This window comes from Triturus cristatus, chromosome 7 (assembly GCF_964204655.1).
Source record: "Triturus cristatus chromosome 7, aTriCri1.1, whole genome shotgun sequence".
Lineage (NCBI taxonomy): Eukaryota > Metazoa > Chordata > Amphibia > Caudata > Salamandridae > Triturus > Triturus cristatus.
The window spans coordinates 967,283,424-967,300,658 of NC_140590.1; the positions used below are offsets into that span (position 1 = coordinate 967,283,424).

Consider the following 17,235-nt stretch of genomic DNA (forward strand, 5'->3'; position numbering starts at 1 on the left):
TGTGGCACTATGGTCAGAGCTGCTGAATTTGGAACTCGGGAACCAGGTTCAGCCTTAATAATCAGTCCGCCAGACCACTCTCCTGAGAGAGCACTATCTCATGCTAGACCTTAGAAGGCTTCGCAAGACATTTGAAGCCCCGGTGTCGTAGCACCAGCAGGTGGACCCTAGCATGACAAGTGTAGGTTAACCTTCAAGGCTTGTCCACCACTATTCATACTGAAGTTCACCTCCAGTCTTGCGGGCAGGCCTATGAAGCAGTACACCCTAGAACAGTGACCCTGTCACTGAGATCACAGGACCCTTAAGAAGGGCCAGCTCTAGGGCGGTGCAACCGGTGTGACCGCACCAGGTGCTCACTTTTGGTGGAGGCCTCATTTTTGCAAGTTTATTATGGTTTTAAAAAGTGCTTGCTGCCTCCTTCCTGGCCTCCAGTAATTTTCGGTAACAATAAAAATGTCATGATGACTCTGGTGATTAATGTTCTTCCTAGAGAGAGATCAGAATTTTGTCTAATGGAAGATTTGACTCATGGAAAGGTAGCTCAGAGGGTTAATGTACCTGCTGCAAAGAACATGTACCATGCAGATCACAAAGTGCACATAATGTAAATAGGCCAGTGGGCTACTGCTTTTGTCAGAGAGATCCTTTTGTTACTTGCAGTTTATAAGTTAAAATCCTAACAGAACAGTGAGCTATTAACTGTAATCTACTCCGCAGCAACACAAGTCGCATATTTTATTAACTTTTGATACGTTTGAGCTTCAAATAATTTATTAGTTTAAATGATCAGATCATGCTGCAGATCTTGCATCATGAGGCAAATATGGCAGAGCCATTATTATTTAGAAAACATTTGCAAACTAGGATTTTTAGCCATTCATGTTTGAACTGCTGTTTTGGAAAAGGGAGAAGTGCTGATGACAGAAACTCCATGGCTCGGAGACAAATAGCTTGTGCTTCCACATTTTATCGTATTTGAGGACATTCTGTGATTAGAAGCAACTGTCAATAACTCATTATAACCGTAAATAATCATGTGTATCCATTGGTTGATAAAACTGGGCAGTGAAACCAAACAAATACAAAAAATTGGGATGTTTGCGCATTCTGGCCACGCCTCTGGCTCTGCCCACTGATCCAATCCTTGGGTTATTCCCACCCTTTGATTCTCCGCCCACAGTTCCCCTACTTTTTTCCCCCACTTCGACCACTGATATATCGTGTTGCTGGATAGTGGGAACACCACACCAGTAAAAAGTACCATACCTATGATATTATAAATTCCAATAAACTGTTGACTAGCAGGTAGCCCACTGTACAACCTGATTAATGAGTCATTATCACACTGTTGTTAACAGGCACATTTTGTAAATATAGGACCTACATTTACAAACGTTACTATTGATTGTGTATGGTCCCGTTATTTGCCAACTGTGTCCACTTGCGGACTCGGGCGGAGGAGGTCCATGCGGTAAGTCGTGAGGGGGTGACACCATGAGTTACCCGCACCAGGTGACACCAACCCTAGTGACGCCACTGGGAAGACTAGTCTCTATATATGTCCAGGGTAGCAACAGGGATGCATCAGAGGCTGTGTTCCCCTCATGTTGCAGCTAAGGTGTCTCTCTCATTCCTCTTCACTGGGTGAACCAATGATTATCACAGGGTTGATAGTGCATGCTTCCCTCACACTGGGGCAGTCTCAGACTCGGCTTGCTGCAGGGGGAGCCAGTGGTTACGTTGGCCTCTTCACTAAAAAGACAGTCCCTTCGCCCAGGCGGGCAATTCAGAAGCGTCAGTCACTGAGTTGGGTGGCAGCAGGAGCATGAACATGCAGGTGGCTGCAGAGGCGTTTCCGCTGGACACCAAGGTACGTGCTGGGTTGCCTTCTTCCTGCCCCGACCTCCCTTAGTCGAGCTGGCAGCAGGTCCGGCAGTGCTTTAGACTGGGGCTACACTTATCCACAACAGGAACTGTGAGGCGGCAGCCTTAATACACACGGGGCCGGACCCCCTTGTCGCCATTGTAATGTAGTGGGCGCTAGGTCCACATACTTAGGGAAATAAGACATGCACATACAGTGACTGTGGTACTGGAACTGGCCCAGGGCATGTACGCCTGGCCCCTTTTATTAGCAGAGTCACATGACCGTTGACGTCTGTGATGGGTGGGTGTATAGTGTGCGTACAGCACAATGCTGAACACTAGAACGTGTCCTGCAGGACACCACACCAACCAGTATTGATAATTTTCCAGACAGAGCACCACCCCCTTTTTTTTTCTTTTCAATGTACGTTGCAAAAAGTCTGTCTCATTTATCTAAGTCTAGAAGGCCGACATCTTTGCATCTCACTTTAGAAGTTGACGGTATTTGGCAACTGTTGGCACTTTAAACCTGCAAAACAAAGGTACACCTATTAGTATTTCCTGGTACTGTAACAATCTACTTCGATGCCCGATCATCTTATGCCATTGATCTCTGCTACCACTTATTGATGTGCCATCCATTTGAACCAATGCATGGTGAGTATGCTGTAAGCCCTCATTAAACCTCTCACTACCCAGACTTGACATCAATCTTTCCATCAGACAATCACTGCCCTTCGCATAAGCCCAACCTCCTTTCTGTGTTTTGTAGATGCATATGATTTTGCAGTGAGGCTGTTTCTTATTGCGTTGTAATGTAAGTTATCAACAAAATACTGCATAAATAATATCATTAATCCTAAAATGCTGTTGCTAGAAAAGATACTAACAAGAGCAAGAATTCTAACAATAATAAATATATAATTATAGCATAATTGCTTAAGCATGGGAATATATATGCTTATGTATATATTACTATCATTATTATTGATATTATTATCATTATCATGTAATTATAACAATAGCTATGAATGGTTAGATAGATACATACATACAGTTTACGTGGAATTAACAACCCTGCATCCAAGGCAGTTGTAATGAGGCCCTGAAGCAGATGAAACCACGCAACCAGCATATGTCTATTTCCTTAACTAATGCTTTCAGATGTACCATATCCATAACATTCACTAGCTCCTCATTCCATATCGCAGATTGATTTTTTTCCCTGTCCATGATACTGTTCTCTCCTACACCATTCGTTTGTGGGGCAACTATTTTCTGCCTGTCTTCATTTCAAGTTTCTTTGCATTCTCTGTGAATGTATTTATAGTTTAACCCAATTACGTTAAAGTTCCATCATTTCTATTCATAGCCCCTTTCCTGCTGTTCACAGTATGAAGATTGGTTGCTTCTCTTGTCTGTGGAGACACCCTTGTGGTGACCTGTGGTCACTTTACCCTTTGAGAAGATCAACATTAATATCCCAGTGTGGAATATGAATACCTTGCCATTCAATCAACACACTCACATCATTAGTTATTATGCTGACAAATTACAGATTAGATAAAATCTTGTAATATGGCAAACTTGCATTAGAAAAGCTGCTAAGCGATTCCACAACCTCTTAGTTATAGGTCACCATTAAAGCAAATCTATAGTCCTAGAGAAGCTCACTGTAATATTGGCTCTGTTCAATCCTCCTGTTATGCCAAGGTTATTATTACCAAAGAAATTACATTTTACTCGGACTCTGCAATCCCTGTATGAAAGTTTTTTACTAATTTTTTTATAATCGGCGATTTGTGATACCCCCAGTTGCTGAATACAAAGAAAAGATGTCAGCACTCAAGTGTAATAAGTTATTACAGTCGAGTTCTGACATCACAATGCCTGCTGCCAGAAGCTGAGGTGAAAGGCAAGACAGGTCATGCAGCAGCTGTTTAAAGCAACGAAAATGACACTTTGCTTTTCTTTCTTTTGTTTTATGTTTACAGTGTCTAACAGAAAGAACATGATTATTTTTTGCATTCCTTAGATAATTACAGAATGTTCGCATTTGTCTGCACGTTTCTACTACTGCAGCTTTTTTAAAACTGATTTGCATTGAACGGTTTGTATTATCTTTTTGCAACAAACCCTAATATTTTTTTGATGTTTTATTTTTTGCACTAGAGGTTCTACTTTTATTCTTCATGTTTGCCAACTTGCTCTCTCTTTCAGAGCATGTTTATTGTGTTGTGTGTAGCAATAGCACAGGGATGTTAAAGAAAGTCACTTCTTCAAAGGGAGCAAGTGCAATTTAGAGAGTGCAGAACCCTTGGGGGATCGCCTCGGAAGGTTCAACAACAACTGATGAGCCGCAGAGTTCTGCAGACGCTGAAGTCTCATCAAGCGAGATTGAAATACTCCTAGTTATAAGACATTGCAGTAGTCCAGGCTGGACATAACCAGTGTCTGAACTACTGTTTTCCTGGTAGATTCAGGCAAGAGGCAAATTATGTTTTAATTAGATTTTAGAAACTGAAGACATTTGCCTGCCAATGCTAACAAATGTAAGCTTTTCATAAAAACAAATGCCTAGGTTTTTAACCCTAGACTTTGGAGAAGGTAGAGGTCCAAGCAAATCTGGTTACCAGGATGGGGACCAGATCGAGGGTTGCTAGCCTAAAATGAGGACCATTGTTTTCCCTGCATTTATATTCTGGCAATTAAGGTCTATCCACTGACCGACCTCCGGCACACAGGTCCACAGTGAGACCATCCATCCTCCTGATCTGTTCCGTGTATGTATGGGATGTTGGTGAGTAGGAGTACTGGAACCTAGGTGGAAGGAGGCGCAACTGTTAAGGTAGGTGGGCCCAACTTGCTTAGTGCCTTGAATATGTGGGTGATGAGTTAGAATTGGTGTGTTTATGTTTCAGGAGCAAGTGGAGCTCTCTGAGGAGTGGTGTGATGGGAGTTCTGTGTGGGAGGTTGAGAATTAGTCTGCTTACCGAGGTCTGGATGGTTTGTAGGCTTCTAATGACTTGCTTGGTGATCCCGGCGTAGATGGTGTGCCAGTAGTGTTTCTAGTATTGCTGTGGAGCTATTCGCAGATTTTACTCAGCATCCTCATAGGATGCAGTTACGGCATTGACTTGTGCTGTCATGTCCAGTTTGCTGATGATTATTCTGAATTTCCTGGCATTGGTGATGGGTGTGGGTCTGAGCTTGGCTGGCCACCAGTGGAGTCCCATGGTGAGGTGTTCTTGCTGAAGGTCAGTACTTCTGTCTTGTCGGAGTTGAGCTTGATTTAATTGTTTTTCATCCAGTTAGTGACTTCTGTAATGCAGGCGGTAATCTTGTTTCTTGTGCTGGGGTCTTGTCCAAGAGTAAGGCTCACAAAATTAATGCAGTTCTTACATGGCACTAAATAAATATAGTATTGTGAAAAGTGCACAGGCAGAACAGTTCACACTCAGTGCTAGTTTGTGATGTTTGTACATGAATCATTCCTCAAGTACAAATATCTTTAAAAATGTGAAAGAAACATTGAGTTCCAAACATAACACCTTTCTGCCCTAATCCAGTTGTGCTCTATATATTTTAAAGAAAATCAAGAGGTCTTCTCTAACATCAGGTATTAAAAGTCTAATTTTGGGAAAACAGATTATTCTGTTGTGCTAAAAAGTCAGAAAGACCACTCAATACCTAATCACATTACGTTTCGTGTTACAGATGATAACAAGGGCCAGTTTCCTTTCACTTCCCACACACCGGCATCCCCATCAGTGGTGACTAGGCCAGTTCCTCCAATAATGAAATTCTAGCTTCAGGAGGGCAACATTTTCTTACATATACAAAAATCCTGTAGAACATGGCCAGCAGCACAGCCCGCTTTCCTTCTCACGAACAGTCAGCACAGTAAGGGGCGGTAGCGGGTTGGAATTTCTTCACACTTGTGGAACCAGTACATCATGGCAGAAGCACAGCAGTGCAAGAAGCTTACCTCAAATACAGAAGAAAGTCAGTGTGGGCAGCCCAAGGGCAGTCTCCCAGCTGCCAGTGCCTACACCATGAACATTAATATTTGCTGGACCGTGCCTGCGCAGTGTGTCACTACAGAGATTAGCCCTACCCGTGACTGATTAACGGGCAGAGTTGATGTCCTTCTTTTGTCTCGTCTCCATCTCCTTGCTCTTACACCCACAGGGTGCAGCAGAGAGGAGGCCGAACAGCACTTCCGCAGTTTTGCATTTTGATGATGCAAGTTGAAAAGCTCTGTCAATGACTAGCCCCTCCTCAGTGGCACCTGGGAGAGTGATGTGAGAGTGCTCAAGAGGGATGCAGGAGAGGCCAAAGCCACAACAAAGCTCAGCCTGCTTTACACTCAAGCATCTTAGATAGATTGGCCGAAATAGAGCCTAACATCTGGCTTTATTCAGGCTTGGGCCTTTATTCGCTAGATCGCAGGCCAATGGCTACTTTTGCATGTGGCATTTGTACCTTAATTGTAATGACTCCTCTGTTTTGTAAAGTCTCAACTGTAAAGTAGTGGGCGCTATGCCCATATACTTAGGGAAATAAGGCACGCACATACAGTGATTATGGTAATGGAACTGGCCCAGGACACGTGCTCCCGGACCCTTTTATTAGCAAGGTCACCTGACTGGTGACGCCTGTGATGGATGTGTGTTTAGTGTGGGTACATCACAATGCTGAACACTAGAACTTGTCCAGTAGGACACTACATCCCTCCCAAACTTTTTCGGAAAAGAAACAAACAAAGTCCAACCTCTGGGAAAGAACAAACAAGGAAACACAGCTACACTGAGTCTCTTCAGGCTATCTGCGGGACAGTGCTGGATCTCTGGACTGCATGGCCATTAAGTTTAAGTCCACCTCGGGGAGGTAATTTGGACCGGTCTGTTCTCATGGTGTTGGAGACTATTTACACAGTTCAATGTGGGTGCATCTGAAGCGGTGGTGTAGTCCACTTTGGAGATCTTCTTGAAGGCGCTCAGGCTCCGATGGACCGCAAACCTGCAAAGACTGAGGATGACCTTAGTGGATGAGGGCCTTCCATGAAGGTGATGATGCTTCCCAGTGCCCACTTGCCGAGCAGCTTCAGAGTTGGCTCTCTATTCCCCTCTCCTGCCTCTTCTGCCGGGCTGCTATGCTACTGAGTGGACTGTGCGGGGCCTCTTGTAGGCCATGAGAAAGAGTCGCTGCGGAACTGCCAACAGTACCACAGTGAAGTCGCTCTTGCAGCTGCAAAGGGTTGTGTCTTAAGGTCTGTGTGCTCTGGCCATCAGGACTCATGTGCACGTGCCTTCACAAGATAGTCTTTGGGGACCAGTCTCCGTCTGTGACCTCAGTGGTTTGTGGTGCCTGTTGTGGAGCTGCTGCAGATGCATCTCTCTTGTCGGGATTCCCCTCTCACCTGAACTCCATTGAGGCCCTTGCCCCTGGATTGGCATGTGGCTGCATGGGCTGTGCGGGGTGTCTCCTAGGCCACGCTGAGGAGTCGCTGTATAACTTCAAACAGACAAGACGGGAGAAACAAGCAATGGAAGAATTAAGCAAAAATGAGAATATAATTGTCAAACCAGCTGACAAAGGAGGCGGCATCGTCCTCCTTGACAAACAAGGATATAACAAACAATGTCTGGACCTCCTTTCAGATGATAAATTTTACGAGAGAATTGCCAGTGATCCAACCAAGAGGTTACAGAGAACAATAAATCTAATGGTTGAAGAAGCACAAACAAACCAATGGATATCTAAACATGAGGCAGACTTTCTTAGAACAAAGTCACCCAAGACTCCGTATTTTTATTCTCTACCCAAGACTCACAAAAACAGAGTACCACCACCAGGACGACCCATCGTCTCAGGAATCGGTTCAGTATTAGAACCCTTGTCACAATTTGCTGACCAGTTTCTCAAACCTCTAGTGCAAAACACACCTACGTATTTGAAAGACACTCGGGACCTTCTGATTCTACTAGACAATCAAACCTACAATGAGAACACCATGTATTTAGTAGGACTGGATGTGGAGAGTCTTTACACCAGCCTCCCACAACAGAAGACACTTGACACTCTGGAGAACATACTGTTCTCGGGAATTTGGAATCACACTACACCAAGGCACTTCGTATTAGAATGTTGCAGGTTAGCCCTTACAGAAAACTATTTTGAGTATAATGGCACCCTCTTTAAACAACGCCACGGTACTTCCATGGGAAGCACATTTGCTCCTAGTGTGGCGGGACTGTATGTGAGCAACTTTGAAGAACAATACATACAGAACCCCATCAACCCCTACCTAACACAGGTAAAATTTTGGAAACGCTACATAGATGACATCATCTTAATCTGGGAAGATACCGAAGAAATCCTACTCAATTTTCTGGATTGGATTAACTCCAGAGATGATTGCCTAAAATTCACCCACACGTCAAACAAGAAACAACTTGACTTCCTGGACGTCACTATTTACTCTGAGGATAACAACTTACACACCAAAACGTACTACAAACCTACAGCAAAAAACAGCTTACTTTCTTATCAAAGCTTCCATCCTCGTCCCCTCCGAGACAATTTACCCTACAGTCAATTTCTCAGACTCAAGAGAAATTGCAGTAATCTCAAGGATTACAAGATGCAAGCAAAAGAACTAAGTGACAGACTTGCAAGAAGAGACTACCCACAAAGGATAATCAACAAGTGTCAGAAAAGGGCTCGCAACCAGCCGAGGGAAAACCTCCTTCAAACAATCACACGGGATGAACCAAAAGATCTTCTGACATGTGTTACTACTTATAACACCATAACGAATACAGTGAAAAAAATTGTCAACCGAAATTGGAGGATTCTTACCTCAGATACTTTACAATGGCCAAAACCCCGTTTTGCGAACAAAAGAACAAGAAACATCAAAGACTTTCTAGTCCACACGAGACCGACCCCGAACATAGCAAGAGAGACGATCACTGCGGCATGGAACTTAGAACCTATTACAGGACATTATCCCTGCGGCACATGCTCAGTGTGTGATTTGACTAAAATCACTAAGACCATCCAACTTCTTCCGAATCTTACCTGGACGCTACGTCATCATACAAATTGTAACACCACGCATGTAATATATATGATTACATGCCCCTGCGACCTGAGGTACATCGGCATGACATGCCGTAAATTCAAATTAAGGATCACTGAACATAAAAGCAATGTTAATTGTAAAAGACTGACCACCAAAATGAGCAGACATTATATAGAAAGTAATCATACTACCAACGAGCTAAAATGGGTGGTTTTGGAAAGTTTAAGAACTGTAAATAACAATGCCGAACGTGTTCTTTTTGAAAAGGAACAACGCTGGATCAATCGCTTGGGCACAGACAAACGGGGCATGAACGACAATATCCCGTGGTACACACTGGCATGATGTGAATTTCATGATCTGATCATTATCATCATTGACTGAGTTCTGGCATTATAAGATTACTACATTAGCCAAATAAATGCTCTCTCTACACTCACCAGTAAAAACACGAACTGAGATTCATAGTTTAATTACATCCACTATTTGAATTAATTACGAGATGACTTGAGCCTTTATTCTATCTCTGTATTTGTTTTAATGTCGATTGACTTACGGGAATTATACCTATTAGTCTTTTTCCCATCTCCATGCTTTTTCTCTATGTAAACCGGAACTTTGAGCGGTCCGGCGTCACCGGGGATACCGCGAACAGAGGCAGAACAAGTCCATGACTTCACGGAATCGGTAAGCACTGATGGCCGCCACGATTGCCTGAACGCGCTACAAAGAAGTAAGACGCATCTAACCCTCTCTTTCACGTTCTTTCCTATTATCTTAGAAGATAGTTCCGTGAATGCCTCTCGGGTACCACCAAGAAGTGCAATTTGCACCCGTATGAGGTAACATTGAGATTATTGGTAAATTGTGGGTTAGGCTGTTTGTGTATTTTGTCTTTTACACTCTATACAGTACTTGACCGTTACACTCGTATAGACACGAGGGGCACCGCCTGCTAAACGTATTCGCGGACTCTTTCTGCACCGCGTTACCCACAGCTTAACTCGCTTGTTTTATGTACATAGTATAAGTCAATACGAGCACAATATAAAGCACTCTAATAGCTGCACCTTCTACAGGCAACTAACACGCCCGACTATACGCACAACTACAACTTAAAGATGTTACTTTTAACTTACTTAATTTGCCCTGCTTACACTTCTGAATGGCCGCCCTTCTCGCCTCTCGCCCGAATTCTCTCAGTGGTCCACCAAGCCACTAACCTCACTTTTCCAAATAGGACAGTAGCACTCCAGTAAACTATTGTGACACAATACGATTTCTATTTTGTGTCCCTAGCAATACCCAATGCTGTTGCTTTCCTTTTTTCTATCAGGTACAGATACCATGGATCTGACCCTTTTACTTGTAGTCAGTGAATAATATTCACTACTTAAGGAGCCACAACGCGCCTTCCTTCTGATTGGTCCTGACGAAAGCCTTTAGACTTCTACAGAAGGCTGAAACATGTTGACCCTGATCTTTGACACCTGAAAGTACGGCAGACCAGTAACTCGGTCTATATCCTTACTTCAACTTTTTTATTTTTTTTTATTTTATTTTTTTTCTCTTTTTTAACATTCTCTCAATAAAGTCCCATTAGAAAAAGTGATTAAGAGAATTTTACCTCACTTTATCTAGAGCACTTCTCACACCTTCCCTCCCTCATATTCATGTCTGGACGCTACTGTTTTACCAGTTGGTCTTCCTCCTGGCGGAGGACAGCATACATTCTAAAAAAGACCCTATGATGATGCTGTACTAGTACACATTAGCGGTGACCCAGTAAATACCGCCTTCGCGCCTGTGTACAGTTGTGAGGGTTCTTTTTATGACGGAACCAAGAGCAAATAGACCCTGGCGACACAGGACAAGTGGTCCACTCTTTATTGATTCTTTGTAACTTCAAACAGGGCCATGGACAAGCCTTTTGCAACCCCAAGAGTAGATGCTCTAGTGGTTGAGTATGCTCTCTTCGGCAGGCCTCAAGTTCACGGAGGCTCACAGAAGGTCTCTGGGTGGCCAGCCTCCCACGGCATCAGAAATGCCTTGTTGGTCTCCGGACATTTCAGGTGTTTGGATCTACTCTGGTTGTGTGATGCTCCTTAGGTGTATTAGGTGATGCACCTGGGTAAAGATGGCAATTAGCTTCTTACATTTGAGCTACAGGCGGCATTCTCTTACTTGGAGTGAGGAGGACTAGAGGTACTTCATTGCCACTTTCAGGTTTTTTCTTCAACAGGTGTTGTTGCTAACCTGGATGCCATCTATGTCAAGCAGTCATTGACAGGTGACTGGATGATCGCATTGTGAGGCGTGGGGCCTGGACGCAAGTCGCGCTTGCTGGCAGCTTACAGTTGGTCCTTCGCAAAGCTGTTTCTAGTGACGTCTCTGCACCCCGGTGTTTGGTTTGTGATAAGGGATACATTCCCAGCTGCTGGCATGAATCCACAGTCCTAGCCCTCTTCTTCCTTTTCTCTTGCACAACTGTGGTGGTCGTTCACCCTGTTGCAACGTGCTACTATCTTCTTCTCTTTACCTTCGCAATGTGGCATCGTGCCATGCTCTTCTCTCCTTCCGACCAGGTTCCTCGCAATAATGTGGCATCATGCCCCTTGTCTCAGGTTCACTCCACATTGACATCTCGCTGGTCGCGTCCAGTTCTTAGGACTGTATCATTTCTTTGTTACGGACCTGTCGCAAGTCTGTCCTATGGTAGGACTTGACTCTGCTTCTTTGCTGGGACCTCTTCCAGGTTCGGTCTCTTTCTCAGGTAAAGTGCAAGAACAAAATTAATGCTGGCAAAAACACAAAATAGGAGCACACATTTACTGTTTGTGCTATGTTCCAATTGAGTTTTGTGCTAAAAAGAATATAAATGATACAAAATAATGCATAGCTGTTTCTTCCAAATTTTATGTGCAGATTATTATATTCACAATTTACTTTGTTTCTTATCATTAGTAAGGGTGGGCGTAGTGGCGTAGTGGGGCTACGTGAAGCAGCACGTAGTGTGCCCAAATCTATGCACACTACGCGCTCCGCGTAGCCCCACTACGTGCCATCCGCCTCCCGCCGCCCTCCTTTTAAATCATACCCGCATGTAAAATAAATAAAAATTAAAGAGACTTACCTGAAGCGCGGCGTCTCCGGGGCTCCCTCTTCCTCATTTCCACGCTTCAGGTAAGTCTCTTTAATTTTTATTTATTTTACATGCGGGTATGATTTAAAAGGAGGGCGGGTGGGAGGCGGGTGACGGGCAGCAGGCAGCTACGCTTCGCCCTGGCGTGTGCGTAGCGCTGCCTGCTTCGCCTACTTTGAAAACTGCGAAGCAGGCAGCGCTACGTACACTACGTGGGCGAAGCGTAGTGTTAGGCCCAGGGTTAATCATTAGTTTAAAACGGATGGTAAGAGAGAATGCAAAATGTTAGACATTTTTCTTTTACCACTTTGTTCTAAATTGACACTCATTCTAAATCAGTGCAAATATAATTTACTCCCATTTTTCAACAAGCAGTAGGAAGTTGCTACAGACTGGCGGACATGTTCATTTCAGTGGAAAGCATATGTGGTTCATCTTCCACCAAGCACTTGCCCATAAAGATGTTCACAATCAGCTATTGGTAATCTTTTGCCAGTGCTTCATTTGAGCCAGTGGTTGCTGGTTGGGATCACAGGCATTCATTTTTGGGGACCAGCACTTATTTTTTGCATTCAATATTTACTGAGAGCAAGTAAGAGAAAGACAAACAAAGCAGAAAGATGGAAGTAGACAAAGGTGGAATAAACGTCATAAGAGGAGAAATCAAGAACCTGAAACACTAAGATAAATGGTTTGATAGTGGAATAAAGAGTCATGAGGTTGATTTAAGTCTATGCAGCCTTGCTATTTGGCATGCCCACATTTAATTGCATGGGGCGCAGGCTTATGAGCAGAGCTTTGGGCACCTGCACTCATTCTTTTGCAGATTAATCCCTGGATATTGACAAATGTACTGGAGATGATAGCCATTTCTTTTTCAATCATACCCATTCTGATTTTGAGCATTATGAGAGCAATCGCACTTAATGATCATGAACATTATCGTTCAATACATAAAGGAATGGATCAGTATTGCTAGAGGTCACTGGATCTAATTTGCATCAGGTACAGTAAGCATCACCTCTAAGTCAAGCTACTGAACCCCAAAACCAAAGACATGCTATCACCAGACAGGACCTAGTGTATGGAGCTGAGAGGTCAGTCACCTCAAGACTTATCTAATGGTGAGATCATTATAGGGTAATCCTCGGTTACCAAAGGTGGCCGTGAGTGCAACAAATTAGAGATTTGGAGGGGTATCTTTCAGAATGTAGTTTAAACCTAGCCCGGAAGTAAAAATATGGGCATCACTGCTTAGGACAAAGAGAAACCTGGAGGCATTGGAAAGATGAAACTCACAGCTTGAGGCTTAATCGTAACTAAAATAATGTTGATTTTTTTAACACTGGAGGCTTAAGCTCAGTGAGGACAAGAAAAAGGGGAACACATCTTTAGTACAGCACTGTCAGGGAAAACAAACTACAATATTTCAATGTTATACATTTAAACAATGCCATTTGACTAAAACCCTTCTCATAAGCAGCAGAAGTGTGGTAGGCTATATTGATAGCGATGCTCATCAACATGGCCCTAATGGTCCCGATGCATCTCCGTGCATGTGCAAAGCCAAAGTCAAATATCTTCATAAGAACCTCTATCATATTTCCTTTGAGACAATGCAGAGCCTGGGACATACCATGTGCTAGTGACAAAAAATAGGAGAAATTGGTCCCCCATTGTTAGATCCGTAAATTAAATGCTACCAGAGGGCTGCAGCCCTCATTGTGCCACTGACTGAAGTAGAACTGTAAAGCATGCCTTCTGCCTGCTACTGTAGTCTGTAGTGTAGTTTTAAATTGCCATTTCAAACTGGCTAAACAATCTTTGGCAACAAAATAATTCTTCTTTTTTAATACTTATGAGTCAACCCTGAGATGAACATTAAAGGCACTTTCGGGAAGGTTGCATGGTATTTAAAAAGTGGAACATGTGTTCTTAAGATTTACATGCCCTGACAGTAAAAAAACTCACAAAGTCGGTTTTCGCTGTGGCAAGGCTATCACTGGGCTCCCTTATTAAGCTTAAAAAGTGATAACTTCAGTTTGGGAACAGATAGAGGAATGCTTCTTCCACTCATAAAACTTTGGTAGTTTTCTGCCTAAATAAAATGTGCCTTTCTGCCAGTGTACATGGTCACATGACTGTGAATAGCTCTCCTAAGTTGTGTTGTTTAGTCCTTTCAGACATGAGGACAAAAGGGGCCCGGGTATAGAGGGAGTGGTTCTTCCTGTCAGGATGGCTGGGGAGGAGTTCTGATTACACTTCAAAGTACCTACAGCACACACAAAGGAACCTTTCACAAAGCCTGCACTTATCTTTGTCACCCTAGACAGTTTGGAGCCAAACACAGGAGAGGAGGGGGAACTGACCAGAATCAGTTTGAGCGAAGACCAATGATTGCCCCACACACAAAGGGTGGTACTAGGTATACATTTGGCACTTTGAACGTCTCATCAGAACACTTCTAGGCCTATGGAAGAGTCATAAGAAGGTCTGCCCTGCTGTCTGAAGAAGAAACGCTGGACCTGCTTTACTTGAAAAGATGATTCCCAGAAGTGATTCCAGGGGTCTGTTGGCCTACCTCCTGTTTGATGTGCATGGACACAACAACCTGCTAGAGGCCTTCTTTCAACTGTCCAGTTGACCAGAACCACTTGGACCTGTGTGAGCCCTGCTGCTGGCATCTGCTGGAGTGAGTCCTGATCCCCAAGTCCTTCACTCAAGGTGAAAATCTAGAAGTTTGGGCTTTTTGCAACTGCTTGCAGGCTCTTCTCATTAGCAATAATCACCACATCACCTGCCATTGCAAAGTTCCAATGGTGACCTGCTCTTCACACCAAACAATGACCATCCATACATCCTGTAAATGCAGAGCTCCAGGGATGACCTGCATCTCATGCCAGCAACGACCTCTTTGCAGCCCTCGCCAAGGCAAAGCTCCAGCTGAGGCTTCACGCATGGACTTAAACTTTGAGAAAGTAAACTGTTCACCTCGACAAACTTGGTCCCTGTATCTGACCCACACTCCATCGTAGTCGGCCAGAATCTTTAACTTTGATTGTTTCCAACTTGAACAGATACCCGCGTGTGGCCTTTTGTGTTTCTTAGCTCTATTTTCACCTAAACGTTTAAAATGCATAATTCAGATTCTACGTATTGGATTTTTGTCATCTTGGTGTTATTTTATTTAATACATTTTACTCAATTTTTAAACTGGTTTGGGAATTTTCTTGTGTTGTGTTTTCACGTTATTAATGTTTGAATACTGCATACATTCTTTGCACATTGCCTCTAAGTTTAGCTTGACTGCTTTTGTGACAAGCTATCAGCAAGTATTTAGTCACATTTGTGGTTCACCCTGACAATGACTCTGTTTATTATTTGAGTGGGCATCCACCCTTCTCAACGTTTAACCCAATTTCTTACACTCTTAAAACTAATTATATGTGTCAAATAGAAAAGATGCAACCCTAGCACATGCATAGCGACGAAGATCGATCTCCTCACAGAGATGAAGTAGAAGGGGTGAGTCATTTATACAATTGGTGACTGGGTTCAGTCCCAACAGAATAACAGCCACTGAATTCCCCTTGTCCTCAATTGTGATTGCAACCTTTTCTAAGCAGGAAAGTACACTCTTCATACTCAATTTCTGGTGGACACCAAATTGGACAAATTCAAAATTACAGTGAGTCTCAGTCTGCCACTGTAACCGAAGCACAAGTATTCTTGCACATAATTCGGGCACATTAGGTATGATGAGTGTCAGTCTTGTAGTTACCAAATCTACTGAGTCCAGATCTGATTTTTGTGTAGCTTTCAATTGGATGAGTGAATTTACAAAATTAAAGAAGGGGTCATAACCTTGAACACACCTTCATGACAGGAAGCAAAGTATAAAAAATATATTTTCAGTTTGATGTCAATCATGAGCCATGAGTCTACGAACTGAAATTAACCATGGGAGGGAGTTTCTGACATGGAGCTGCACTCAATTTTGTATTCGCTATTTCATGAACAAATTAGGTGGAGTTATGTATAATGGAAATCTGATTCATACATGTTATGCCTTTAGTTCTTTAATTAACATATTTTGCCAACTTTTGAAGTGAAGAGCAATGCAAAGTGAAACTGGTTTGCAAAGATATTTCATTCACTGGTAGAGCATATTGTGGATATTTGACTTTTTATATGGTAACTCATAGAAGCAGTAGCAAGATTTTGTTTCTCATCTTGGCTCAGTCACATGAGGTAGCTGGTAAATTCTTCAAGATTAAAACCCGTCTACTGATTATGGCTATTATCTTACATTTTAACATAATCAGAATTAGCTTAAACTCTATATATTCTGATTGGCTTGTTTTCTCGGTATTTTACTGAGATAGGAAGTGAAAGTGGACGGATGCTGGTGAATGCTCCATGGCAGCGGCTACCCCAATCTATTCATCTAATGCGAACTTTAACCTGGAAGCATTCTTTAGGTAAGAAAATGAGCCCACTAGAAATCTGCCATGACCAACCCAGTTAAACAATAATTATGTATGAAATATTATTATATATATATTTTTTTTTTAAAGTTGTTATATCTTTTGCATATTTTCTTTTAACGTGTGTTTACATATAAATATATTCATATTGTATTTTAGTGTGTACATTGCTTGCTCATTATGTGTTTAATTTTCTTTAAGGAGGTGAATAGAAATAACTTTGTGCATTTTCTTCTGAAGTGGTCCCATGCTTTACATAACTTGAATTTTGGTCATAGACTTAACAATATTGAGAACTAATGTAGTCAATTGTTTTAGAGTGAACCATGGACATAAATCAACATGTGCATAAAATTATATTTCTTTTAAAGTATACAATTAGTTTTTGTCCCCTACCATTGGGGACGTTGTATTGGCACATTCTATGTACTCTTGTCCCTCAGACTCCTGTGGCTGTTGGGATTCCAATGATCTCCCTTTGAACTCTGTTGTTTCTCACATGGCCCCTGAGCCACACCTGAACCCACCAAAATTTCACTTATTAGTTTAGGAACTCAATGTTCCCAGAAGAAATACATTCCAAGACATCAGTCATTCAGAAAGGGCAGCTAGACCTGGAGTCCAAGAAGAGAAAGCAGAACAATTAC

The 17,235-nt window shown here is 42.7% G+C and overlaps 1 protein-coding gene across 5 annotated transcripts in view; it reads left to right on the top strand.

Moving 5' to 3' along the window:
* Nucleotides 1-17,235, top strand: part of LOC146810932 (F-box/LRR-repeat protein 3-like) — a 109,837-nt gene that overhangs the window by 11,477 nt on the left and 81,125 nt on the right. For 2 of the 5 annotated variants that reach the window (XM_085618002.1, XM_085618003.1), the window contains exon 2: nucleotides 16,487-16,582. The exons of 2 other annotated variants lie outside the window; for them this stretch is intronic. In XM_085618002.1, coding sequence (XP_085474128.1) covers nucleotides 16,521-16,582 — 62 coding nt within the window. In that variant the 5' untranslated portion in view covers nucleotides 16,487-16,520. Of the gene's footprint in view, nucleotides 1-16,486; nucleotides 16,583-17,235 lie in introns of those variants that run through there. One more of the 5 variants, XM_085618004.1, reaches the window with a different exon arrangement.